General features: G+C 49.5%; 4 protein-coding genes across 4 annotated transcripts in view; 3 read left to right on the forward strand and 1 right to left on the reverse strand.

The window, feature by feature from the left end:
- LOC119882098 (fukutin-like) overlaps window positions 1-4,278 on the forward strand; it is an 11,573-nt gene extending 7,295 nt beyond the window's left edge. Inside the window, exons 5-6 of the mRNA XM_038692118.1 lie at window positions 610-734; window positions 4,049-4,278. Of these exons, the coding sequence (XP_038548046.1) occupies window positions 610-734; window positions 4,049-4,262 (339 nt within the window). The 3' untranslated portion in view covers window positions 4,263-4,278. The remainder of the gene's footprint in view (window positions 1-609; window positions 735-4,048) is intronic.
- On the forward strand, window positions 2,915-4,039 carry LOC119882099. The gene is made up of 2 exons (XM_038692119.1): window positions 2,915-3,456; window positions 3,502-4,039. The coding sequence occupies exons 1-2, from the start codon at window positions 2,924-2,926 to the stop codon at window positions 3,824-3,826; spliced, it is 858 nt and encodes a 285-aa protein (XP_038548047.1). The 5' UTR covers window positions 2,915-2,923; the 3' UTR covers window positions 3,827-4,039.
- A 4,222-nt stretch (window positions 4,279-8,500) lies between the features above and the next one.
- LOC119882096 (ubiquitin-fold modifier-conjugating enzyme 1-like) lies at window positions 8,501-9,318 on the reverse strand. Its single transcript, XM_038692115.1, has one exon. It carries the CDS (start codon window positions 9,189-9,191, stop codon window positions 8,676-8,678), a length of 516 nt encoding a protein of 171 aa, XP_038548043.1. The 5' UTR covers window positions 9,192-9,318; the 3' UTR covers window positions 8,501-8,675.
- A 6,235-nt stretch (window positions 9,319-15,553) lies between these two features.
- On the forward strand, window positions 15,554-24,867 carry LOC119882097 (YTH domain-containing protein 1-like). The gene is made up of 14 exons (XM_038692116.1): window positions 15,554-15,737; window positions 18,261-18,362; window positions 18,498-18,823; window positions 18,923-19,292; window positions 19,384-19,446; window positions 19,566-19,660; window positions 19,729-19,829; window positions 19,923-20,048; window positions 20,482-20,566; window positions 20,663-20,817; window positions 23,335-23,414; window positions 23,634-23,670; window positions 23,985-24,024; window positions 24,396-24,867. Exons 1-14 carry the CDS (start codon window positions 15,710-15,712, stop codon window positions 24,498-24,500), a joined length of 1,713 nt encoding a protein of 570 aa, XP_038548044.1. The 5' UTR covers window positions 15,554-15,709; the 3' UTR covers window positions 24,501-24,867.
- The last annotated feature ends 23 nt before the right edge of the window (window positions 24,868-24,890 follow it).

Below are 24,890 nucleotides of genomic sequence, written 5' to 3' on the forward strand. Positions count from 1 at the left end.
GCCGCACTTTAACGAAGTCCTCCTACAGAATTAGTCCGACCGACTTCAGCTTTTCCCTGTGCAGTCTAAAGTCATCGACACTGAAAACTTAAGCTATCTGTGAGCTGTCGTGAAACAGAAGTTACAACAACTTCCTGTTCCTACGCGAATCAGCGATTTTCGACACCACACTATGGGCACGCTCGTCAAGAATCGCTGATTCGCCATGAAACAACACACCAACAAGTTGTTGTAACTGCAGTGTACATACTCAGATCTGCACCATATTTTACATTTTGAAAAGAGTCCCGTCTTGAACACATGTACAAGCCGATATTCACTCAATGTCATAGCGCCACCTGCTGGCAACAGGAAGTGAGCCCTTTGTTATATTATACAAGCCATAGCGTGTAAATTAGCAGGTGCTCACTAGCGCCACAGAAGGCACACAGGAAGTGACGTTTAACTCCTTCGTGAGGCGTTCAAAGCGTGTGACGATCAATCAGTCATGTGACCCTGGAGTGAATGCTGATTGGACACTGAAGCCAAAAGATGCTCACTTTATGGTGAAGCAGGTGGGTGTCTTATTTTTTAATTAATTCTAAAGCTGGTGTTTATTTTGAAATGCAGGTGGAGGACAGTCTAGAGCTTTCCTTTCTGAGTGACGACGTCAAACTGGATGTTTTCTTCTTCTACGAGGACGGAGACGTCGTGTGGAACGGAGGAACGCAGGCGAAGAGCGGCAGGAAGTTCAAGTAAATCAGATTACTGTCTCTTTAGGTCGGCGTTCACCGACACGCCTGTCAACATCTGTCTGGCTCCACTCGGAACTCTTTCTGCGGGACCCGATATAAAAACATATCCATGCAAATCTGTAGTCAGTCAGTAATAAGGACAAAATCATTTCATTAGAAAGTCTCATGACACCATGCGGCGCACACTGAGGAGGCCGCTGCGGTCTACAATTTGCCATGTTGACAGAAGGCCAAACCTGGGTCCCAGTGTAGTACCAAACAGATCCAGCGTGGTATCAAGACAGGTCCAGCGTGGTACCAGACAGGTCCAGCGTGGACAGGTCCAGCGTGGTCCCAGACAGGTCCAGCGTGGTATCAAGACAGGTCCAGGGTGGTCCAGCGTGGTACCAGACAGGTCCAGCGTGGACAGGTCCAGCGTGGACAGGTCCAACATGGTACCAGACAGGTCCAGCATGGTCCAGCGTGGACTGGTCCAGCGTGGTACCAGACAGGACAGGTCCAGCGTGGACAGGTCCAGCGTGGTACCAGACTGGACAGGTCCAGCGTGGACAGGTCCAGCGTGGTACCAGACTAGTCCAGCATGGACAGGTCCAGCGTGGTCCCAGACAGGTCCAGCGTGGACTGGTCCAACATGGTACCAGACAGGTCCAGCGTGGACAGGTCCAGCATGGTACCAGACTGGTCCAGCGTGGTCCAGCGTGGACTGGTCCAGCGTGGTACCAGACAGTTCCAGTGTGGTACCAGACTGGTCCAGCGTGGACAGGTCCAACATGGGACAGGTCCAGTGTGGTCCAACATGGGACAGGTCCAGTGTGGTCCAACATGGGACAGGTCCAGCGTGGTCCAGCGTGGACAGGTCCAGCGTGGTCAGATCCAGCGTGGTCAGGTCCAGCATGGTACCAGACTGGTCCAGCGTGGACAGGTCCAGCGTGGACAGGTCCAGCGTGGTTCCAGCGTGGACAGGCCCAACATGGTACCAGACAGGTCCAGCGTGGACAGGTCCAGCGTGGACAGGTCCAGCATGGTACCAGAATGGTCCAGCGTGGTTCCAGCGTGGTCCAGCGTGGACAGGTCCAGCGTGGTTCCAGCGTGGTCCAGCGTGGACAGGTCCAGCGTGGTTCCAGCGTGGTCCAGCGTGGACAGGTCCAGCGTGGACTGGTCCAGCATGGTACCAGAATGGTCCAGCGTGGTTCCAGCGTGGTCCAGCGTGGACTGGTCCAGCGTGGACTGGTCCAGCGTGGTTCCAGCGTGGTCCAGCGTGGACTGGTCCAGCGTGGTTCCAGCGTGGTCCAGCGTGGACTGGTCCAGCGTGGTTCCAGCGTGGACTGGTCCAGCGTGGACTGGTCCAGCGTGGACTGGTCCAGCGTGGACTGGTCCAGCGTGGTCCAGCGTGGACTGGTCCAGCGTGGTCCAGCGTGGTCCAGCGTGGACTGGTCCAGCGTGGTCCAGCGTGGACTGGTCCAGCGTGGTCCAGCGTGGACAGGTCCAGCGTGGTCCAGCGTGGACTGGTCCAGCGTGGTCCAGCGTGGACTGGTCCAGCGTGGTCCAGCGTGGACAGGTCCAGCGTGGACAGGTCCAGCATGGTACCAGACAGGTCCAGCATGGTCCAGCGTGGTCCAGCGTGGACAGGTCCAACATGGTACCAGACAGGTCCAGTGTGGTCCAGCGTGGTCCAGCGTGGACAGGTCCAGTGTGGTCCAACATGGGACAGGTCCAGTGTGGTCCAACATGGTACAGGTCCAGCATGGTACCAGACAGGTCCAGTGTGGTCCGGCGTGGTACCAGACAGGTCCAACGTGGACAGGTCCAGCATGGTACCAGACAGGTCCAGAGTGGACAGGTCCAGTGTGGTCCAGCGTGGACAGGTCCAGCGTGGTCAGGTCTAGCATGGTACCAGACTGGTCCAGCGTGGTCAGGTCCAGCATGGTACCAGACTGGTCCAGCGTGGACAGGTCCAGCGTGGTCTGGTCCAGCGTGGACAGGTCCAGCGTGGTCCGGTCCAGCGTGGACAGGTCCAACATGGTACCAGACAGGTCCAGCATGGTCCAGCGTGGACAGGTCCAGCGTGGACAGGTCCAGCATGGTACCAGACTGGTCCAGCGTGGACAGGTCCAGCGTGGTTCCAGCATGGACAGGTCCAACATGGTACCAGACAGGTCCAGCGTGGTTCCATCGTGGACAGGTCCAACATGGTACCAGACAGGTCCAGCGTGGTTCCAGCGTGGACAGGTCCAACATGGTACCAGACAGGTCCAGCATGGTCCAGCGTGGACAGGTCCAGCATGGTACCAGACAGGTCCAGCATGGTCCAGCGTGGACAGGTCCAACATGGTACCAGACAGGTCCAGCGTGGTTCCAGCGTGGACAGGTCCAACATGGTACCAGACAGGTCCAGCGTGGTTCCAGCGTGGACAGGTCCAACATGGTACCAGACAGGTCCAGCATGGTCCAGCGTGGACAGGTCCAGCATGGTACCAGACTGGTCCAGCGTGGACAGGTCCAGTGTGGTCCAGCGTGGTACCAGACTGGTCCAGCGTGGACAGGTCCAGCATGGTACCAGACTGGTCCAGCGTGGTCAGGTCCAGCATGGTACCAGACTGGTCCAGCGTGGACAGGTCCAGCGTGGTCCAGCGTGGTCAGGTCCAGCGTGGTCAGGTCCAGCATGGTCCAGTGTGGTCAGGTCCAACATGGTACCAGACAGGTCCAACATGGTACCAGACTGGTCCAGCGTGGACAGGTCCAGCGTGGACAGGTCCAGCGTGGACAGGTCCAGCGTGGACAGGTCCAGCGTGGACAGGTCCAACATGGTACCAGACAGGTCCAGACAGGTCCTGGGCTGCTTGTGTCCTGCAGCTGTTGGGGAGTTGCATCATGAGCTCCCAGATCTACTGCTGCCGTCACTCTGGGTGACTATCGGTGTAGAAGGTGCTGGAGGACAGACAGAACTGGTTGTTAAGAATGCCTTCAGGTCTGTTCATGAACGCAGTGAAGAGTTAATAATGGCTCAGGTGTGTCAGGACGTACTTTCTGCGGCAGCTGAAGTTCAGCCTGCCAAAGTCAGTGATGGCACAGCTCTACTCCGCCATCATTGAGTCCGTTGTCACCTCCTCCATCTCCACCTGCCGCAGTGTTGGGCGAGCTTGTCGGGAATGTGGTGAACTGAGCTACTAGCTACTCTACGTTAACCGAAGCTTCACTACACAGAAGCTATGTATTTATTTTTATTTATCTTGTGTACTGTGAGCACCACTTTATACCAAGGCAAATTCCTGGTGTGTGAAAATAAACCGGATTCTGATTATGTCTCCCCTCAGGTACGTCTTCCCTCGCTTCTCGCTCTGCTGGGCAGAGCTTCTGGAGCTGAAGGTGCGTGTTCCCTGCGAAACGCTTGACTACGTGAAGGCGAACTACGGCGCCAGCTGGAGCGTCCCCGTGAGGAGCTGGGACTGGAAGACGTCACCTAGCAACGTGCAGGAAAACGGGGTGTGGCCTCTTGCGGAGTGGGTGGAGCTTATTCAAGTGTACTGAAGCATGTGACCCGAAATAAACCTGAAACTACAAATAAAGACTTTTTGTTTTCTTTCATGTGAGAACCTGGAAACTTTCTGCAGTCGTCGTTGTTGTCGTCATCATCACTTTAGTTCATCAATTTACAGACTAAACGACATCCTTGTAATAAGTTTCAAACTATGAAGCAGAACGTCGAGACGGTTTGAGTTTTTTTTTATTCAGTATTTATGTAGTGGAACCAGAGTTTCACCACGTCTCCTGTTCCAACAGGCTGCAGGACAGGTTCTGTGTGGTCTACAGGTTCTGTGTGGTCTACAGGTTCTCTGGCCTTCAGGTTCTGTGTGGTCTACAGGTTCTGTGTGGTCTTCAGGGTCTGTGTGGTCTACAGGTTCTCTGGTCTACTGGTTCTGCGGTCTACAGATTCTGTGTGGTCTACAGGTTCTCTGGTCCACTGGTTCTCGGCTCTACAGGTTTTCTGGTCGACTGGTTCTGTGTGGTCTTCAGGTTCTCTGGCCTACTGGTTCTCTGGTCTACTGGTTCTGTGTGGTCTTCAGGTTCTGTGGTCTACTTGTTCTCTGGTCTACTGGTTCTGTTTGGACTGATTTAGAAGATCAATTTTTTTGAGATTTGATGAAATGAAAGTCCAGTTTCTCTTGAAACACTATTTCTCTTCTTGTCCTGAAGTCAAACGTTTTCACTCTGCTGCTGCTCCAACTGAGACACAGGAAATAAAAAAATAAAATCACTCATCACTTTATTTAGTTGTCTGTGTGAGGCAGAACTTCTCTCCGTACGTTATCATTAGTACATTATTGGTGTGTTTGGGCTCCTGTGAACAAGAGGGGGGACAACCTGGACCTGGAGGCCTTACTAACATAGAGCTGCATGTTTGGCAACCAGACCCTGTTCATGTTTTCACCATTTTAACTCACTCATACAGAATCATATTACGTTATTACTGAACATTAGCAGTCAGGTCGTCCTGTCGGTGGCCTCTGGTTCTGAACCAGACCCTGATTATGTTTTAGTTACAGAAGAATATTTCTGGTCTGGTGTCGGCATGGGCGTAAATCTCATCTCACAGTAGGGGGGGACAATAAACTTTCATGAGAGCAATTGTTGAGGGGGACACAAATAATACAGCCAAAAGTGTACTTGTATAGGATACATGTACACAGAGAGAAGTTAAAGTATAGCAATAGTTATTTAAATATGACTTCAGTTCTTCGGTTCACCACGCGGCCATATTATCCTAAATCACTTGCGTCCTCTAGGCTGCAAAGTCGTTTAGGAGGACGTCTCTTACAGACATCAGATATTTAACAGCAGCAGGCCAAATCATCTGCTACTTAACATCATAATGCGCAAAAGCCATCACAACGGTGGATCTGTGGTCTCAGCCTAATGTCGGATCACACTCAGGATTATCGCTGTAGTGAGAGATGCACTGATTCCAGTTACTGGTTTTTAAAAGGTTTGACCTGCAGATTCTGATTTGGGCCGATTCCCATTTTCTTTCTAAGATCTACAACTGACAGCACACACAAACATCTTGTAACTATTTATTGGAAAAATCTTTTTGACCCCCATCAGCACCAGTATAAACGTTGGCTGGTCTCACTGGTCAGAATGAAACACTGATTATAAAATAACATTTTCACTGGAAGGAGCTGAAAATAAATTGCACACAATTTTAATTCTTCTTAATTTGTGTTTAATCACAAACTACAGTAATCTGCTCACCTTGCTTTCCCCTCAGACACAGAAGCTCCACCTGTCATCTCTGTCAGCTGTTTTATTTATAAGAACTTGTTTGGTTTTCCCAGCATGTGGAGGAGGCTTGTTGTTAATCACCAATAGAGACCACGCGGTCTGAATGACCATGAGTCTTCACCTGCTCCCTGCTTTTAATGTCCACCGCGGCTCTTTCTGGGTTTCTCTGCAGAGGGAGCGCTGCGTGAATAACTTCCACACACCTGAAATGTGTTTCAGCCTGTGCGGCTGTGACATGAGCTTACTGTCTGTGCACACATGTGAAACACGGCGCAGCCTGTTTGTAACGTGTAAAATTGGATATTTGACCCTGCTCAGCCCCGGTCACCGGTCGTAGCCGAGCAAACAAGGCAAGTTTATTTGTATAGCACATTTCAACAACAAAGTAATTCAAAGTGCTTTACATAAAACATAAAAGCAACAAGGAAATATCATTTTAAAAGCAACGTAGGAAAATTGAACAAATACACATTAAAAAGCTAAAAACAAAGAAAAAGAAAACAGGACAGTAAAAGTTACAGTGCAGTGTAAGTTATCAATCTACTAGTTAAAGGCAGTGGTAAAAAGAAAAGTCTTAAATATTTAATTCTGCCCCAGACGACCTGAGAGGTCTGGATGGTTCATAACAAAGCAGATCAGAAATGTATTTTGGCCCTAAACCATTTAGTGCTTTATAAACTAACAGCAGGAAGCCAATGTAAAGACCTCAGAACTGGAGTGATGTGATCCACCTTTTTGGTCTTAGTGAGGACTCGAGCAGCAGCGTCCTGAATCAGCTGTAGCTGTCTGATGGATTTTTTAGGAAGACCTGTAAGGACACCGTTAAAGTAGTCGAGTCGACTGAAGATAAATGCATGGATAAGCTTTTCCAGGTCCTGCTGAGACATAAGTCCTTTAATCCTTGATCTATTCTTCAGGTGATAGTAGGCTGACTTTGTAATTGTCTTAATATGGCTCCTCAAATTCAGGTCTGAGTCCATGACTACACCAAGATTTCTGGCTTGGTCTGTGGTTCTTAAAATTACAGATTGAAGTCGAGCACTGACTTTCAATCGTCGGCTCCAAAAACAATAACTTCGTTCGTCGAATCGTTGACCTGCTCAATACAGTTACTCAGCGCCTGTATGGGATCATAGTCCCCTGGTGAAATGGTTATGTAAATCTGTGTGTCATCTGCATAATTATGGTAACATATTTTGTTGTTTTTCATAATCTGAGCCAGTGGAAGCATGTAAATGTTAAACAAAAGAGGCCCCAGAATGGAGCCTTGGGGAACTCCATATGTCATTTTTGTCAGCTCAGATGTGTGATTACCTATAGACACAAAGTAGTCCCTGTCGTTTAAGTAGAATTCAACCCAGATTAGTACCACAAAGTCCAACCCAGTTTTCAAGTCTGTCTAGTAATATGTTGTGGTCGACCGTGTCGAATGCAGCACTGAGATCCAATAATACTAAGACTAAAATTCTGCCACTGTCAGTGTTTAAATGGATGAATTCAATTGAATTGAAGATCTTAACAAGAGCCGTCTCAGTGCTGTGGTGTGGTCGAAAACCTGACTGGAAGACATCAAAACAGTTAGTTAGTGCCAAGAAAGCACTAAGCTGTTGAAAAACAGCCTTTACAATGATTTTACTTAAAAATGGGAGATTTGATATGGGCCTATAATTGCTCATTAGTGAACTGTCTAGATTGCTCTTTTTTAAGAGTGGCTTAATGACTGCAGTTTTCAGGGCCTGTGGGAAAAAACCTGAGAGGAGAGACATGTTGACAATTTGTAGTAAACCTGAGGCCATGCATTTAGAAACATTTTTGAAAAAACCTGTTGGCAGAATGTCAAGGCAGCATGAGGAGGATTTCAGATGTTGTATTATGTCCTCCAGGTTTTTATGGTTAATAGAATCAAATTGTCTCATGCTATATGAATTGTTTTTGAGTGGACACAGGGACAAGACATATCCTGTTACTGACATGGAGGCACTGATTGCTTGTCTAAAGCGAAACAAACAGCCTTTTTCAGTCCCCAGCTGATCAACCTGCACATCTCCAGCTGTAGAAGAAGAGTTCCAGTCCAATAAGCTGTTAAACAAGCTGCCAAATAAGCTCAGTGATGCTATAATAACAGAGGCGGCTCATGGAAAAATAATCTGTTATTGTAACTTTTTGTCACAATTAATTTATTAATGACTGCATGATCTGTGTTAAAGACACAAGAATCAGTTGATCCAGTGTTTAACGTGCATCAAACAGCCCTGCAGCCTGCTGGACATTACTGGAGCTCCTCAACTACTGACGGACTGAACTGGTTTGTTCCCACCGGACTCCTGAGAGAGAAAGCAGGCAGTGGACTAAATGTTGCTAAACTTAAAAAGCACTTCACCTGCCCTGTTTGCCTTTGTATTGTTTTAGTATTTACATATATATATTTAACTATATATCATTGTATTATTGATGGTTTTCTGATTCTGAACCAGACCCTGATCATGTTCGAGTCACAGAAGAATATTTCGTGTTTATTTCTTTATGTTTTACATCTAAATAAATGTCAGCATTCATCAGTTCATTTCGTCACCACACGGTCCGGTCCGGTCTCGGTGGCCTCTGAACCAGACCCCGTTCGGCTTCAGGTCCGCGTCTTTAACATTTCGTCCAGTGACGTCACTCCGCCGCCGCCTCGCGCTGCTGCTCCTTGTGGACCACCAGCCCCTTACTAATCAGGTCCGGGACCTCCACTGCTAGCCACGGTCCGAGTCCCAGCGCCATGAGGTGCGCCAGGCCGAAACGCGGCGCGTTCCGAGCCCAGAGTGGCGCGAAGTGGTCCGTCAGGCAGATCCTCCCCCCGCGGTACATCTTGGCGGTCTTCCCGTCCAGCTCCGGGACCGCCACCTCGGGCGCGGTGTCCGGGTACGTGACCGGGATGTCGAACTCCAGCCGGAACTCGTAGCGCAGCAGCTCGTGGATGAACCAGCACGTGCCGGTCCAGCGCGTGCCGTCCGCGTTGGACTCGAGGCGGAACCAGTCGTTGTCGGCCGCCTTGTTCTGCTCCACGAAGTGGATCAGAGCCTGGTACTCCTCCTTCAGCCGCTGCGGCCACAGCGCGCGGTCCCGCGGCCCCGCGTGCGTCTTCAGCAGCGGGATCTGCGACACGGCCCTGCGCGTGGCCTCGTCCGCCATTTTGTGTCCGAAGAACAGAGAAGTTCTGGTTTTAAACGGGTCCGGGTCCGGGTCCGGCTCAGTTAGTCAGAGAGCTGGTCTGAAGTCTGACGTGGACTTCCGGTCTGACACCGCGCGGAAGCTTCTCCGAGCCTATACGAAACACTTCCGGTACGGGATTTTCAAAATAAACTCCGGTGCAGTCAGCGGCTTCATGGGGGGCGGAGCCTGACGCAGTCACTAACCACTAAATAAAGTTCCTGTTAAATTCACCAAAAACACCTCTGCTTCATTTAAATGGTAGAGTTGTTCTTCATCTAAGGACTTAAAGTGAGCTCCAGTACTGGTCCTGAACCTCGTCTCTCCCTGGAGCCGGATTTGATTAGTGACCGCTAGCTGAAGAGCAGCGACGCTGGGCCTGGAGGAAACTTCTGGATTCATGTTAGTAAAGCTGATTAATATGGCCCCGTGTCTTCAGGACCTGCTCCTCCCTTTCAGGAGTTACCCAGTCAAAACCCCATAGTGATGGTGTCTGCCCCCCCGACCACTCAAATTATTTAAATCAAAGGTAAACGGAAGAGAAAAGAGTTCTTGGAGTTATCTTTGCTCAGGACATGTCGTTTAAGTCTCACATTAAGCAAATTTCAAGGGCCGCCTTTTTTCACCTACGTAATATTGAAAATCAGGAACATCCTGTCTAAAAATGCTGCAGAAAAACTAGTCCATGCATTTGTTACTTCTAGGCTGGATTACTGCAATTCCTTATTATCAGGCTGCTCCAAAAAGTCCATTAAGACTCTTCAGCTGATCCAGAATGCTGCAGCACGTGTTCTGACAGGAACCAGGAAAAGAGATCACATTTCTCCTGTTTTAGCTTCTTTGCATTGGCTTCCAGTAAAATCCAGAACATAATTTAAAATCATTCTTCTTACCTACAAAGCTCTTAATGGTCAGGCACCATCTTATCTTAAAGAGCTCATAGTACCTTACTACCCCACCAGAGCACTGCGCTCCCAGAATGCAGGGTTACTTGTGGTTCCTAGAGTCTCCAAAAGTAGACTAGGAGCCAGAGCGTTCAGCTATCAAGCTCCTCTCCTGTGGAACCAGGTTCCAGTTTGGGTTCAGGAGGCAGACACCATCTCCACATTTAAGAGTAGGCTTAAGACTTTCCTCTTTGATAAAGCTTATAGTTAGGGCTGGCTCAGGTAGTCCTGAACCATCCCTTAGTTATGCTGCTATAGGCCTAGACTGCCGGGGGATTTCCCATGATGCACTGAGCTCCTCTCTCCTCTACTTTCTCTCCCTCTGTATGCAACCTCATCCCATTATTGCATGTTACTAACACAACTTCTCCCCTTTCTGGTAGTCTTGTGCTTTCTCGGCCCTCTCTCTCTCTCTCTCTCTCTCTCTCTCTCTCTCTCTCTCTCTCTCTCTCTCTCTGTTCAGTTCAATTCAAATTAGCTTTATTGGCATGAATGTGAAACAACAATATGGCCAAAGCTTCATACAAACTACATAAGAACAATCAACCACATACATTTCATTACACAAGTAATTAAAGCGTAAAGTAATTAAAGCGTAAAGTAATTAAAGCGTAAAGTAATTAAAGCCTGTGTGTGTTTGTGTTAGAAAAATTTATGTGTATTAATAGAAAAAAAAAGTTATTAATTGATTAAAATAATAATAATAATTTGAAAATCTGTACAATTATTTATCAGTCTGAGGTTCCACTGGTTGTCCTCACTTCATGGCATGAGGAGACATATGTTGCAGCAATTATTTCATATTTGCGCATTTCTCCCAGTAAATAGGGGAGTTTTCGGGGTATATTTTGGAAATGTTTGCAAAGTGTTTTTGTCTTTGTGTTTTATATTTTGGGCATGAGGTTAGAAAGTGCAGCTCTGTCTCTACCTGTCCTTTGAGTCTCTACCTGTCCTTTGAGTCTCTACCTGTCCCTGAGTTTCTACCTGTCCTCTGAGTCTCTACCTGTCCCCTGAGTCTCTACCTGTCCTCTGAGTCTCTACCTGTCCTTTGAGTTTCTACCTGTCCTCTGAGTCTCTACCTGTCCCCTGAGTCTCTACCTGTCCTCTGAGTCTCTACCTGTCCTCTGTCTCTACCTGTCCCCTGTCTCTACCTGTCCTCTGAGTTTCTACCTGTCCTCTGAGTCTCTACCTGTCCTCTGAGTTTCTACCTGTCCTTTGAGTCTCTACCTGTCCCTGAGTCTCTACCTGTCCTCTGAGTTTCTACCTGTCCTCTGTCTCTACCTGTCCCCTGTCTCTACCTGTCCTCTGAGTTTCTACCTGTCCTCTGAGTCTCTACCTGTCCCCTGTCTCTACCTGTCCTCTGAGTCTCTACCTGTCCTCTGAGTTTCTACCTGTCCTTTGAGTCTCTACCTGTCCTCTGTCTATACCTGTCCCCTGTCTCTACCTGTCCTCTGAGTTTCTACCTGTCATCTGTCTCTACCTTTCCTCTGTCACACTGGGAGCAGAGTCTGTCCTCTTGTGGTTTTCTATGGCCAGGCTGTGTTCACTCAGTCTGTATGTTGTCAACATTTTTCTTAGTTTGGGACATTTTATTGTGCTCAGGTAATTTGCCAGTGTGAATTCTCTTTTTAGGGTCAGATAACATTGTGATTTACTTTGTGTTTTGGTCATTTCTTTTCAGTATTCAATATATTTTCTTTCTGCTTGCTGATAATTTGGTTTGGTCTGCTTGAGTTGGTGTTGCTGTCCTGAGGCTGTTGGGGACTTGTTACTGCAGAGAGCCTCAGGACCAGCTGGCTGAGGGGACTCTTCTCTGGTTTCAGCTCCTGGTATGTTAGGGCTTTGTGATGATATGTCTGGGGGTTAACTGATTGTAAGTGATTGTAAAATTAAGTGATCTTTTCTGTATTTTTAGTAGAAGGGGTTTTTGGCCGAGCTCTGCTCTGCACAGGTTATTTGGTGTTTTTCTCTGCACCTGCAGGATGTTCTTACAGAACTCAGTATGGAAAGATTCTATGATTGTCCCAGACCCAGAGAGTCCCCTCGTAGCCCGCCGTCGACTCTGTACGGACCCAGAGAGTCCCCTTGTAGCCCGCCGTCGACTCTGTACGGACCCAGAGAGTCCCTCGTAGCCCGCCGTCGACCCTGTACAGACCCAGAGAGTCCCCTCGTAGCCCGCCGTCGACCCTGTACGGACCCAGAGAGTCCCCTCGTAGCCCGCCGTCGACCCTGTACGGACCCACAGAGTCCCCTCGTAGCCCGCCGTCGACTCTGTACGGACCCAGAGAGTCCCCTCGTAGCCCGCCGTTGACCCTGTACAGACCCAGCGTACGGCAGAGCTGTAGAAGCTGCATACCGCTTGTATTAGTAAGCTTGTCAAAGCTCTTTCTAGCAGGACATTCAGGGAGGGGGAAGCAGGTGCTTCCAGGTAAGTGTTTGTCTCCCTGGGTGTTCATAGTGGCAGCTCTTTCCCCTGTTCGAGCGTTCAAGTCCCCACAGATTAACACATTTCCCATGGTTTTATAATGGTTAACTTCCTCCTGAAGAATAGAGAAAGTATCTGGGTTGTAGTAGGGGGATTCTGATGGAGGTATATAGATGGCACACATGTAGACATGTTGCTCAGCACAAATCATCTGTTTGTTCATTTTCAACCATATATTAGCTTCTTCTTTCTTAATAACTGATGGACTGGCTCAGTTCTGATTTACACCATATAATCAGGCCTCCTGAATCTCTGCCTTGGGTTATTGTGGGATTTTTTTGTTGATGGTAGCTGTGAGAACGACCAGTGGAAACATCTTCTCTGCACCATGTCTCCTGTAAAACTATGATGTCAGAGTCTTTTAACTCTCTAAAATCTGGATTTCTGCTCTTTAAACCAAAAGCTGATGATCTCAGACCTCGAATGTTCCAACATGTTGTTGTAAATGATTTCATCTCCAAGTGTAATCTGTTCAAAAAAACAAATAATAATCTAGATATTAAAAATAATACTAATAACAAATGAAAAAAAAAAAAGTGTAAAAAGAGGAAAATAGTGTTGTAGGTAAATAAATAAAATATTTTAGAGTGTTTCATGTGTGAAATACTGTTAAGAATTGTCCTTATTTTACTATTGGTTTAAAATGCTAAACTATGAATTATTGTGATGTCTCTAAGAGTCTCTGCTCTTCTTTTGTTCAGTGGAACAGGACCACAGACTGGTGGAGCGGGACCACTGACTGGTGGAGCAGGACCACAGACTGGAGCGGGACCACAGACTGGAGCAGGACCACTGACTGGAGCAGGACCACTGACTGGTGGAGCAGGACCACAGACTGGAGCGGGACCACAGACTGGTGGAGCAGGACCACAGACTGGAGCAGGACCACAGACTGGTGGAGCAGGACCACTGACTGGTGGAGCAGGACCACAGACTGGAGCAGGACCACTGACTGGAGCAGGACCACAGACTGGAGCAGGACCACTGACTGGTGGAGCAGGACCACAGACTGGAGCAGGACCACTGACTGGTGGAGCAGGACCACAGACTGGTGGAGCAGGACCACAGACTGGTGGAGCAGGACCACAGACTGGAGCGGGACCACTGACTGGAGCAGGACCACAGACTGGAGCAGGACCACTGACTGGTGGAGCAGGACCACAGACTGGTGGAGCAGGACCACAGACTGGTGGAGCAGGACCACAGACTGGAGCAGGACCACTGACTGGAGCAGGACCACAGACTGGAGCAGGACCACTGACTGGTGGAGCAGGACCACAGACTGGTGGAGCAGGACCACAGACTGGAGCAGGACCACAGACTGGTGGAGCAGGACCACAGACTGGAGCAGGACCACTGACTGGTGGAGCAGGACCACAGACTGGTGGAGCAGGACCACAGACTGGAGCAGGACCACAGACTGGTGGAGCAGGACCACAGACTGGTGGAGCAGGACCACAGACTGGAGGAGCAGGACCACTGACTGGAGCGGGACCACTGACTGGAACAGGACCACTGACTGGTGGAGCAGGACCACAGACTGGTGGAGCAGGACCACAGACTGGAGCAGGACCACCGACTGGTGGAGCAGGACCACAGACTGGTGGAGCAGGACCACAGACTGGAGCAGGACCACTGACTGGTGGAGCAGGACCACAGACTGGAGGAGCAGGACCACTGACTGGAGCGGGACCACTGACTGGAACAGGACCACTGACTGGTGGAGCAGGACCACAAACTGGTGGAGCAGGACCACAGACTGGAGCAGGACCACAGACTGGTGGAGCAGGACCACAGACTGGAGGAGCAGGACCACAGACTGGAGCGGGACCACTGACTGGAGCAGGACCACTGACTGGTGGAGCAGGACCACAGACTGGTGGAGCAGGACCACTGACTGGAGCAGGACCACTGACTGGTGGAGCAGGACCACAGACTGGAGCGGGACCACAGACTGGTGGAGCAGGACCACAGACTGGAGCGGGACCACAGACTGGTGGAGCGGGACCACTGACTGGTGGAGCAGGACCACAGACTGGTGGAGCAGGACCACAGACTGGAGGAGCAGGACCACAGACTGGTGGAGCAGGACCACTGACTGGAGCAGGACCACAGACTGGTGGAGCAGGACCACAGACTGGAGCGGGACCACTGACTGGAGCAGGACCACTGACTGGTGGAGCAGGACCACAGACTGGTGGAGCAGGACCACAGACTGGTGGAGCAGGACCACTGACTGGAGCAGGACCACAGACTGGTGGAGCGGGACCACTGACTGGTGGAGCAGGACCACAGACTGGAGCGGGACCACTGACTGGAGCAGGACCACAGACTGGAGCGGGACCACTGACTGGAACAGGACCACTGACTGGTGGAGCAGGACCACAGACTGGTGGAGCAGGACCACAGACTGGTGGAGCAGGACCACTGACTGGAGCAGGACCACAGACTGGTGGAGCAGGACCACTGACTGGAGCAGGACCACAGACTGGAGCGGGACCACTGACTGGAGCAGGACCACAGACTGGTGGAGCGGGACCACAGACTGGTGGAGCAGGACCACAGACTGGTGGAGCAGGACCACAGACTGGTGGAGCAGGACCACAGACTGGAGCAGGACCACAGACTGGTGGAGCAGGACCACAGACTGGAGCAGGACCACAGACTGGAGCAGGACCACAGACTGGAGCAGGACCACAGACTGGTGGAGCAGGACCACTGACTGGTGGAGCAGGACCACAGACTGGAGCAGGACCACAGACTGGTGGAGCAGGACCACTGACTGGTGGAGCAGGACCACTGACTGGAGCAGGACCACAGACTGGTGGAGCAGGACCACAGACTGGTGGAGCACCTGGCCGCAGTACCGCAGCCCGTGCGCCAGGTGGCGGTAGATGACGTGTCCGCTGCGGGCCCCTCAGAAGAAGAAGACGACGCTCTAACAACACTCTGTCCGCCATTTGGGCTGTTTACACTCCGGGTTTCTTCTCTCCCTCTTCTAATCAAACTGAACCAGCTGGTACCTGCGGTGGTACCTGCGCGCGAGACAGCAGCACGTCACAGCGACTGTGATGGCGGCGGACCGGCGCGAGGACAAAGGTGAGGCGCGAGCAGGCTGCGCTGTTAGCATTAGCACGTGTGCTATCTTTGTCCTGCGGAGCCTGCGGTTCGTCCAGCTGCTGGTTAGTAACGCCTGTGTCGGTAACCGGCAGGTCGGTCGCCGCGTGCGGGCTGGTTATCGGCCAGGTGTCCATCAGCTTCGGCTCCCGCGGGACTTCCTTTCATCTGTAGCCCTTTGTTAGCCGCTGCTAGCCGCCGAGGCCTCCCCGCTGATCAGCGTGCCGCCAGACTCCGTTCACAAATCTGCTGTTTCTGCAAAACACATTTTATGCTGCCTGTTCGTTAGGGTTTGTTTACGGGACAGTCCTTTCTCTAAACAGCGTCGTGTTCTGATAGGTTCGGCCTGGGACTGACCGATGAAGACTTCATGGAAAGAATAAATAACTGCTGTAGGTCTGATGTTTATAACCTTTAACTTCCGTTAAGTTATGTGGTGGGAGAAGAACTCAGACCAGGTACCAAGGCCCCCTTCAGACCCACAGGACCTTTATTTCAGATTTCGGTGGTCAGCCTGGGGTGTTGTGTTGTGGTACATGACTTTCTGTACTGAGGTTCAGTAGGTTCAATAACGGATGGATTTTACCGAGTGGTCGCTCACAGACTCCTCTGCATTGTCTAACCATCTTCTCATGTTTGGTCACCATCTGGTCCGTCTCTGTTCCTCAGAGGACGGCGCTGCGTCCTCAGACCTCAGCTGAGCCGCGTTTACACCAAAAGTACCCGGGACTTCTATGGTGCGTTCAAGTTGTACTGGGAAGACCTTCCAACAGGACGCCCCCTATCGTCTAACCGCCCTGGTGATCCAAGATGGCGGCTCCGTGCTTTTACAGTTTGTTAGCATTCTGCGTATTTGTGCATCGTTTACGGGCTTGTTGCTGCTGTCTGTTAGTGAGCCTAAATACAGCACAATGCGTTTCTATCGCGCGGCGTTGGTAACAGTGGTTATCCTGGCTAGTTGTAAACAACGACTGGCGAGGGTGGTGATGGAGCAGTGGATAACACACATGTCTTTTGTGTGAGAGACCCGTGTTCCGTCCACCATTGTGTCCCTGAGCAAGACACTTGACCCCTAGTTGCTCCAGAGGCGTGCGACCTCTGACATATATAGCAATTGTATAATTGCTCCAGTCAGTGGTCCTGAATTGTGTTACTGGAACACGCCGTCAACTCGGGTGTGACGTTCTTGCCAAAGTAAATAAAAATATTTAATGAAGACCCTGAGCAGATCTGATGCCTAAATTTAACCTGGGCACTATGTAGTTTGTCCGAGTGCGTTAAGTTAGCTACCGTTAGCTTAACTTCATCAATAGCTAACATTAACACGTCCCGTTTAATAAGTAGAGCTGTATTTCATTGTATAAGTTCTCCCAGAGCCGTTAAATAAGATTTTCTCAATAGTTGATCCGAGGACCGGTTAAAACTATATCCGTAAGCGCTCCGACATACAGCCAATCGCAGTCTGCCACATCATGCTGCCGGTGTGTTTCAGATGGACAGTTAGCATGTAGCTAGGTGCTAGCACGGCTGCAGGCAGACTAGTTCATGTTGCTGGTGTGTTTCAGATGGACTGTTAGCATGTTAGCATGTAGCTAGGTGCTAGCATGGCTGCAGACAGACTGGTTCATGTTGCTGGTGTGTTTCAGATGGACTGTTAGCATGTTAGCATGTAGCTAGGTGCTAGCATGGCTGCAGACAGACTAGTTCATGTTGCTGGTGTGTTTCAGATGGACTGTTAGCATGTTAGCATGTAGCTAGGTGCTAGCATGGCTGCAGACAGACTAGTTCATGTTGCTGGTGTGTTTCAGATGGACTGTTAGCATGTAGCTAGGTGCTAGCATGGCTGCAGACAGACTGGTTCATGTTGCTGGTGTGTTTCAGATGGACTGTTAGCATGTTAGCATGTAGCTAGGTGCTAGCATGGCTGCAGACAGACTAGTTCATGTTGCTGGTGTGTTTCAGATGGACTGTTAGCATGTTAGCATGTAGCTAGGTGCTAGCATGGCTGCAGACAGACTGGTTCATGTTGCTGGTGTGTTTCAGATGGACTGTTAGCATGTTAGCATGTAGCTAGGTGCTAGCATGGCTGCAGACAGACTAGTTCATGTTGCTGGTGTGTTTCAGATGGACTGTTAGCATGTTAGCATGTAGCTAGGTGCTAGCATGTCTGCAGACAGACTAGTTCATGTTACTGGTGTGTTTCAGATGGACTGTTAGCATGTAGCTAGGTGCTAGCATGGCTGCAGACAGACTAGTTCATGTTACTGGTGTGTTTCAGATGGACTGTTAGCATGTAGCTAGGTGCTAGCATGGCTGCAGACAGACCGGTTCATGTTGCTGGTGTGTTTCAGATGGACTGTTAGCATGTAGCTAGGTGCTAGCATGGCTGCAGGCAGACTGGTTCATGTTGCTGGTGTGTTTCAGATGGACTGTTAGCATGTTAGCATGTAGCTAGGTGCTAGCATGGCTGCAGACAGACCGGTTCATGTTGCTGGTGTGTTTCAGATGGAGAGCTGAACGTTCTGGAGGACATTCTGACCGAAGCTCCAGACCAGGATGACGAGCTGTACAACCCCGAGACCGAGCGAGACATCAGCGACAAGAAGGGTACCTGTACTACTGATACTACTGATACTACTGTGACTTATACTACTGCTGATAGATACAGCTGATAACAGTAAATAATAATAAAAGTCAGTTGTAGGCGTGTGTCTCACGTAAACCGTCCGCTCTGTCTGTCAGGAACAAAGAGGAAGAGTGACCGCTCAGACAGCCAGGACCTGAAGAGGCGTCGCCCCTCATCAGGCCACGCCCCCTCCAGGTCGTCCTCCAGCAATAAAAGAGCCCCGGGACCAGCCCTCTCCGCCTCCTCTTCTAAGAAGGTGGCGTCCAGCCCCCGTGGCCGCCACACCGCCACCACCAGTACCGCCGCTACCGGCAGCAGCTACCATCATGAATACTACGAGGAGCGAAAGGCGCGGCGAGGGGCCCGAGAAGCGACCAGGAGCCGCGGTGGAGAGGACGTACGACGCAGAGAGTCTCCGAGAGGCCTGGAGGGTCTGAGCCAGGTACTGATACCACCACTTCCTACAGTACGAAACTTTTCTTGACAGCCAATCAGCTTTCAGCTGGGTATCCAATCATTTTCATTTCCTGTTTGTCTTCAGAAGTTGCGACGTGACGAGCGGCGTGCAAGCCCCTCCCCCCATGGGGAGGACAACCAATCAGAGGAGGAGGTGGCAGCAGAGTACGGCTCAGAGCCGGGGTCTGGAAGCTCCTCCCCTGCCGGTTCCCACGTAGAGGAAGAGGACGAGGAGGACCAGGAGGAAGAGGAGGAGGAGGAGGAAGAGGAGGAGGAGGAGGAGGAAGGAGAGAAGGAAGATGAAGAGGAGGAAGAGGAGGAGTATGAGCGCCGCGGCGGCGAGGCAAATGACTACGACACTCGCAGCGAGGCTGGCGACTCGCGCTCCGCCTCCTCCGTCAGTTTCTCTGACGACGGCGAGTCGGTGCACTCGGGCTCGGCCTCCGAGGCCTCAGGTAACCATGGCAACAAAGCATCTGTTGTCAGAGTAGAGCAGATGTGTGTGAGAACAGCCGGTGGGTTGAATTCTGTCCTTGATCCCGACAGGTTCGGAGAAGAAGCGGGAGAAGCTGTCATCGTCTGTCCGAGCAGTTCGCAAAGGGATGGAGAGTAAGTACTGCGATGTCTACTAGCGTCAAGTACCACATTACTGTACTAACCACTGACTGCTAAAGGGAGAACCGATGTTCCCTCTGATGTAATCGCAGCCACTTCCTGTGTTGTTTCAGATCCGACCAGTAAACTGCGTTACATCCTGCGAGACGCTCGCTTCTTCCTCATCAAGAGCAACAACCACGAGAACGTGTCACTGGCGAAAGCTAAGGTACTGGTGTTTACACGTCCCGTAGAAAAGGGGAGAGACCGCCTTACTGATGTTTGTGTTACCTTCAGGGCGTGTGGTCGACGCTGCCGGTGAACGAGAAGAAGCTGAATGCAGCTTTCCGCTCGGCTCGGAGCGTCGTTCTCGTCTTCTCTGTGAGGGAGAGCGGAAATTCCAAGGTTAAAACTGATCAATAATTCATATTTTTGCATGTCTACATTGTCCATTTCAGAGTGTTGATCAGGTTCCTTTGTTTCGTCTGGTCGTCTTTAGGTTTCGCCCGTTTGGCCTCAGAGTCTCATCATGGAGGATCTCCGATCCACTGGGTTCTTCCTGCCGGCATGAACGCCAAGATGCTGGGAGGAGTCTTCAAGATCGACTGGCTCTGCAGGTAAGCGAGGACCGTAAACGTGACTGTACGAGTCATCCAAAACATCCTCAGCCGAGTCCTGCAGCTCCGCTCTGAGAAGCAGTGCTGACCAACACAGCTTGAGACAAGACGACGGCGTTAGGACTGCTGTAACCTTCTACTCAACACAAAGTGACGTCCTTGATTCATATAAAAGTACAAACGCACCCCAAAAAGCTCCAGTGTGTTAAATATTTATGTATTATAATTAAACGTTTTATTAAATTCAAGTAACTTTGTAAATAATTTTCTCTGGCAGTAAAATTCATTCAGATTTTTCATTATACGGCAGTGAAGTTGGTATTAAATTTCATCCTAGGTGGCGTTAAAGGTCCTAAATTTAACTTTGAGGATACCCTGATAATGTAAAATGTTCTCCTGCAGGCTGATTTACTCGGACTTGTTGTTTTTACAGGAGGGAGCTTCCTTTCACTAAGACGGCTCACCTGTCCAACCCCTGGAATGAACACAAGCCCGTCAAAATCGGACGCGATGGACAGGTGAGTCTACTTTCTTCAAGTCCTGTTTTTAATTTGAGTTTCTATGTTGCAAGAAATGTTTTAATAATTTTTCAAACTTTGTTAAATATCCTTTAGGAGATCCAACCCGACATCGGCGCTCAGCTCTGTGCCCTGTTCCCATTGGACGAGAGTGTGGACATGCACCAAGTGGCTCGCCGCGTTCGTCACAAGCGTCGGACGCCGTCGGAGCCGCGGCCTAGGGGCCGACCACCACAGCGCGAACCGGGAAGGTTAGCCAATCACCAAGCTCCTCCTCCCGCTTCCTGTTCTTCTTCTTCTCCTGCTGCGACCACGGCGCCACCTGCTGCCGGACGACAGAGACGGCCGCTGCCTTTAGCCGGCGGCTAGCTATCCGTGGCTAGCATTGCTGGTTCTCTGGTGGTTGTTGTGGTTTTTCCAGTCTGGAGTTTTCCTCTGGAGTTTCCACCGGAGTGACGCCTCGCTCTGCGGCTGTGGTTGAAGTCTTAAAAAGAGTCAGGCAGGAAATGTAAATCCTCAGCGGGGCGATGCTTGTTAACAGTTGGCGCCACAAAGATTAATTCTCAGTTTCATTCTTCATTTAATTTTAATTCATAATTCTTTCTGATTGAATTTAAGCAGCTGCACATTTTAATCCATTTTTCTTTTATTAATTTAATTTTTTAAATTAAGTTTTTGTATATTTTTTTTAGATTTCTTTTATACTTATTTAAATCTCTGTAGGTGCTAGTTGAGACATTTGAGAAATTTCTAAATTTGTTGTTGCTAAATTTCTCCTTTGAAGCTCTTTTCTTTGCAGGAGTTTCGCACTTCGGAAGTTAAAAATTCAAAAAGTTTGGCTTTTAGCTGGACTGTGGCTGACCCTTTCAGAATAAAAGCAGAAAGGACTAACGTCACTGGCTGGACTGATGGATGAGGGGGTGGGTGAGGGAGGGGCGAGCGAGATTAAACTAAAACAGAGAGAGAGAAAGTGAGGCACCGTTCCCAGCGGACTGGTTCTGGTTCTTTGAGAAGGTGGTGCAGTGTGGTGGACTATATCCAATGAGAGGCTGGGATGTGTCTGAGGGGGGCGTGGTCTCAGGACTATATCCAATGAGAGGCTGGGATGTGTCTGAGGGGGGCGTGGTCTCAGGACTATATCCAATGAGAGGGTGTGGTGTGTTGGGAGTGTTCCTCGCTTGTTCAAGTAAGGTAAAATTACAGAGATGCATAAAGGAAAAGATGGACTCAGTTTCCAAAAAAATCCTCATGAACTGAAAAAATGATGCCCCCTCCTCCTCCCCCCTCCATGAAAGGACAGTTGTATAAGGCCCTCCTCCCGCCTCCAACCCCAGTGCGCGCACACACACTGAATAAGGACTGAGAGCTCGTTAACAAAAAACTGTTTATTTGTTGTTGTGTGTGTCGCTCTCTATGAACTGAATATAAAAGTGTGTAGGAGGAGGAGGAGGAGGAGGGGAGGAAGAAAAAAATAAGAGAATCCAGAACGGAAGATGGGGGGATGGGGAAGTTGGTGGTTTCTGTTTTAAGGACTGTTGCTGGTCTGGAAGGGGCGGGCTGAGAGGGGCAGGCATTGTTTACTGATTGACAGGACTGCACCATCATCATCATCATCATCACCACCCCTCCACCCTTTCAAAATAAGAGGGTTTAAAAATATGCTTAAACATGGACTGATGAGGAGGAGAAACTGTTTTTTATAATCTAAAGTTTTGTTGACACAAACAGCCCCCCCACATATACAGCAGAAGCGGTATGTTGTCCCTTTCAGAGGCTTCTTCTTCTTTGTTTGTTTTTTTTATTGTGTGTGTGAAGCAAAATTTGTCATATTGATGTTTTTTGTTTTTGGCCTTCGAACATTGAACTATTATTTGTAACAGAAAGCACTGATTGGAAAATTAGTTAGAGAACAGGTAGTCATTGGTTAAATGCGTATCGACCAAAATCACAGATGTGTGTCAGAGGCTTCCCGACATACGACTCCCGGATCTTCAGAGCCTGGACTGACATACAGGAAAACTTGAACAGGAAAAGAAGGAAGAACCACTAGAAAGCAGGCTGACCAATTGAAAGGGCTGGTAGACATGAGGACGACCGGTAGGGAGGACCCCGTAGACATGAGGACGACCGGTAGGAAGGGTAGAAAAGACCGGTAGACATGAGGACGACCGGTAGGAAGGACCCTGTAGACATGAGGACGACCGGTAGGAAGGGTAGAAAAGACCGGTAGACATGAGGACGACCGGTAGGGAGGACCCCGTAGACATGAGGACGACCGGTAGGAAGGGTAGAAAAGACCGGTAGACATGAGGACGACCGGTAGGAAGGACCCTGTAGACATGAGGACGACCGGTAGGAAGGGTAGAAAAGACCGGTAGACATGAGGACGACCGGTAGGAAGGGTAGGGAGGACCCCGTAGACATGAGGACGACCGGTAGGGAGGACCCCGTAGACATGAGGACGACCGGTAGGAAGGGTAGGAAGGGTAGGGAGGACCCCGTAGACATGAGCACGACCGGTAGGAAGGGACCTGTAGAAGCGGTAGACAGGATTGGTAGAACTGGAGCAGTAGATGGCAAGATGAACACCTGAGACGCATCTCATCTGGATGAGTCAGTCCCTTCATCAGGTTTTTCTTATATTGAAATCGGACCTGACTGAGTTTTGAGTTCATGCTGAGTAATGGGTGTGTGTGTGTGTGTGTGTGTGTGTGTGCGCGCGCGCCTCGTGTGCATGTGTGTGTCTTACCTGTTACTTGTCTACGTAGGCGTCGCCCTGAAGAGTACGACCTCCACGGCAGGAAGCGACCACGAGCCGACGGTCCGCCCGACTTCAACCAGCGAGCAGGTCGTTAATCTGAAAACCTCGATACCTGTTGACCTGTGATCACAGAAGTGCTGCTTTAAGTTTTTTCAAATCAGTGTTTGAAGTTTCTTTTCCTGAAATGTTATGTAGGAAGTTTTTAACCTGTGATTCAGTTGTTTGAGTGACTTCCTGTCTGTGGAATCTGTCGCTGCTCCGCCGGTAAACCGGGAACATTAACACAAGAGTTTCATTTATTCTCAGGCTTCATCCAGGACCTGCGGAACCAGCCGGTGGACAGGTGAGGCACACCATCACTTACCTAAAACAGGTCACAGGAAGTAGGCGGAGCTGCAGCAGCATTAATCATTAAAACATGACAGAGTTTTGTTTAATTGAATGTGTGAAAACTTTTAACAAAAACTTAATTAAGTCAGTTCATGTTTCTGCAGAAAACCGACGTGTTTAGACATTACATTTCTGTAACTGAATAATCTCATTGCACATCTGAATTTAAATACGAAACTGTTAAAGAAAAGATCTCAAAGATTTATTTATCAAAACCTAATCAAAAAAATGATTCTAACATTAATTGCAAACTGTTCTTGCTTTCAGACGCTTCTCCAGTGTGAGGCGCGATGTTTTCCTCAACGGGGTGAGTCACTAGCATGTTCGCTTATCTTCATTTTATCCTGTTAGCATATTTTCATTTTATCCTGTTAGCATGGTCGCATAGCTTCCTGTTAGCTCTAGTTGTAATCGCAGTGTGTTGTTAGCGTGTTAGCCTCAGCGACAGGTGTGTTCAGGGCCAAACCTTTATTTAAACAGACTTGAACGCCCTGTTGTTTTTTTAATGGGGCAAGTTTATATCCACACTGCTGATTGGGTAACCGCTCTGACACGCCCACTGAACAAGAGAAACCGTAGGTAAACGCCAGCTGCATGCCGTTTCACAGCAGTTTGAGGAGACGTGATCAGGTGTGCGCAGGTGTTTACCTGTGTGTTTACCTGTGCTTCCTGTTTCAGTCCTACAATGACTACATGAGGGATTACCACCACAGCGTGGGGCCTCCTGCTCCCTGGCAGACTCTGGTACGACTCTCTTTTATTGATCGATCCGGTTATTGCTGACAGACTGAACAAAAGAGTTTTTTTTATTTATTCAATTTATTTATTTACCTGGGACAGTGCACAGTAATCAACATTGTGGTCCGCTAAATAGCTTATTTTAATCCGTGGTCCCGGGGCAGGCTCTAACTAATATAATGCCAAATATCATCAATATAGTGTATAAAAGTACTGCAAGAAATATATAATGCATAAGTGCATTTGTGCAAAAGTGCCAGAAGTATGTGAAATCATTACCATTATGTAAAATGCTGAAGAGAGGTGGTAGGATTGTTAGTGATTTGCATTAAGCCATGACTTAAGTTTCTGTTTGAAAGTTAAATCATCATTTATTCTCAAAGTTCAGTAGGTAAACTATTACAGTAGGTGGTGGCTCTGTTTGTCCAAACTAAC

This window comes from Micropterus salmoides, unplaced genomic scaffold (genome assembly GCF_014851395.1).
Source record: "Micropterus salmoides isolate LMB-PRFRI ecotype aquatic unplaced genomic scaffold, ASM1485139v1 Ms_hic_scaffold_2896, whole genome shotgun sequence".
Classification (NCBI taxonomy): Eukaryota; Metazoa; Chordata; class Actinopteri; order Centrarchiformes; family Centrarchidae; genus Micropterus; species Micropterus salmoides.

Bases quoted from the DNA above. Each gene is read 5' to 3' on its own strand.
- LOC119882099 (XM_038692119.1), top strand. From the start codon at position 2,924: ATGGTACCAGACAGGTCCAGCGTGGTTCCAGCGTGGACAGGTCCAACA. The intron at 3,457-3,501 runs GTCCAGCGTGGA...CAGCGTGGACAG, and splicing joins TCCAACATGGTACCAGACTG to GTCCAGCGTGGACAGGTCCA.
- LOC119882096 (XM_038692115.1), bottom strand. From the start codon at position 9,191: ATGGCGGACGAGGCCACGCGCAGGGCCGTGTCGCAGATCCCGCTGCTG.
- LOC119882097 (XM_038692116.1), top strand. From the start codon at position 15,710: ATGGCGGCGGACCGGCGCGAGGACAAAG. The intron at 18,363-18,497 runs GTACCTGTACTA...TCTGTCTGTCAG, and splicing joins AGACATCAGCGACAAGAAGG to GAACAAAGAGGAAGAGTGAC. The intron at 23,671-23,984 runs GTGAGGCACACC...TCTTGCTTTCAG, and splicing joins CGGAACCAGCCGGTGGACAG to ACGCTTCTCCAGTGTGAGGC.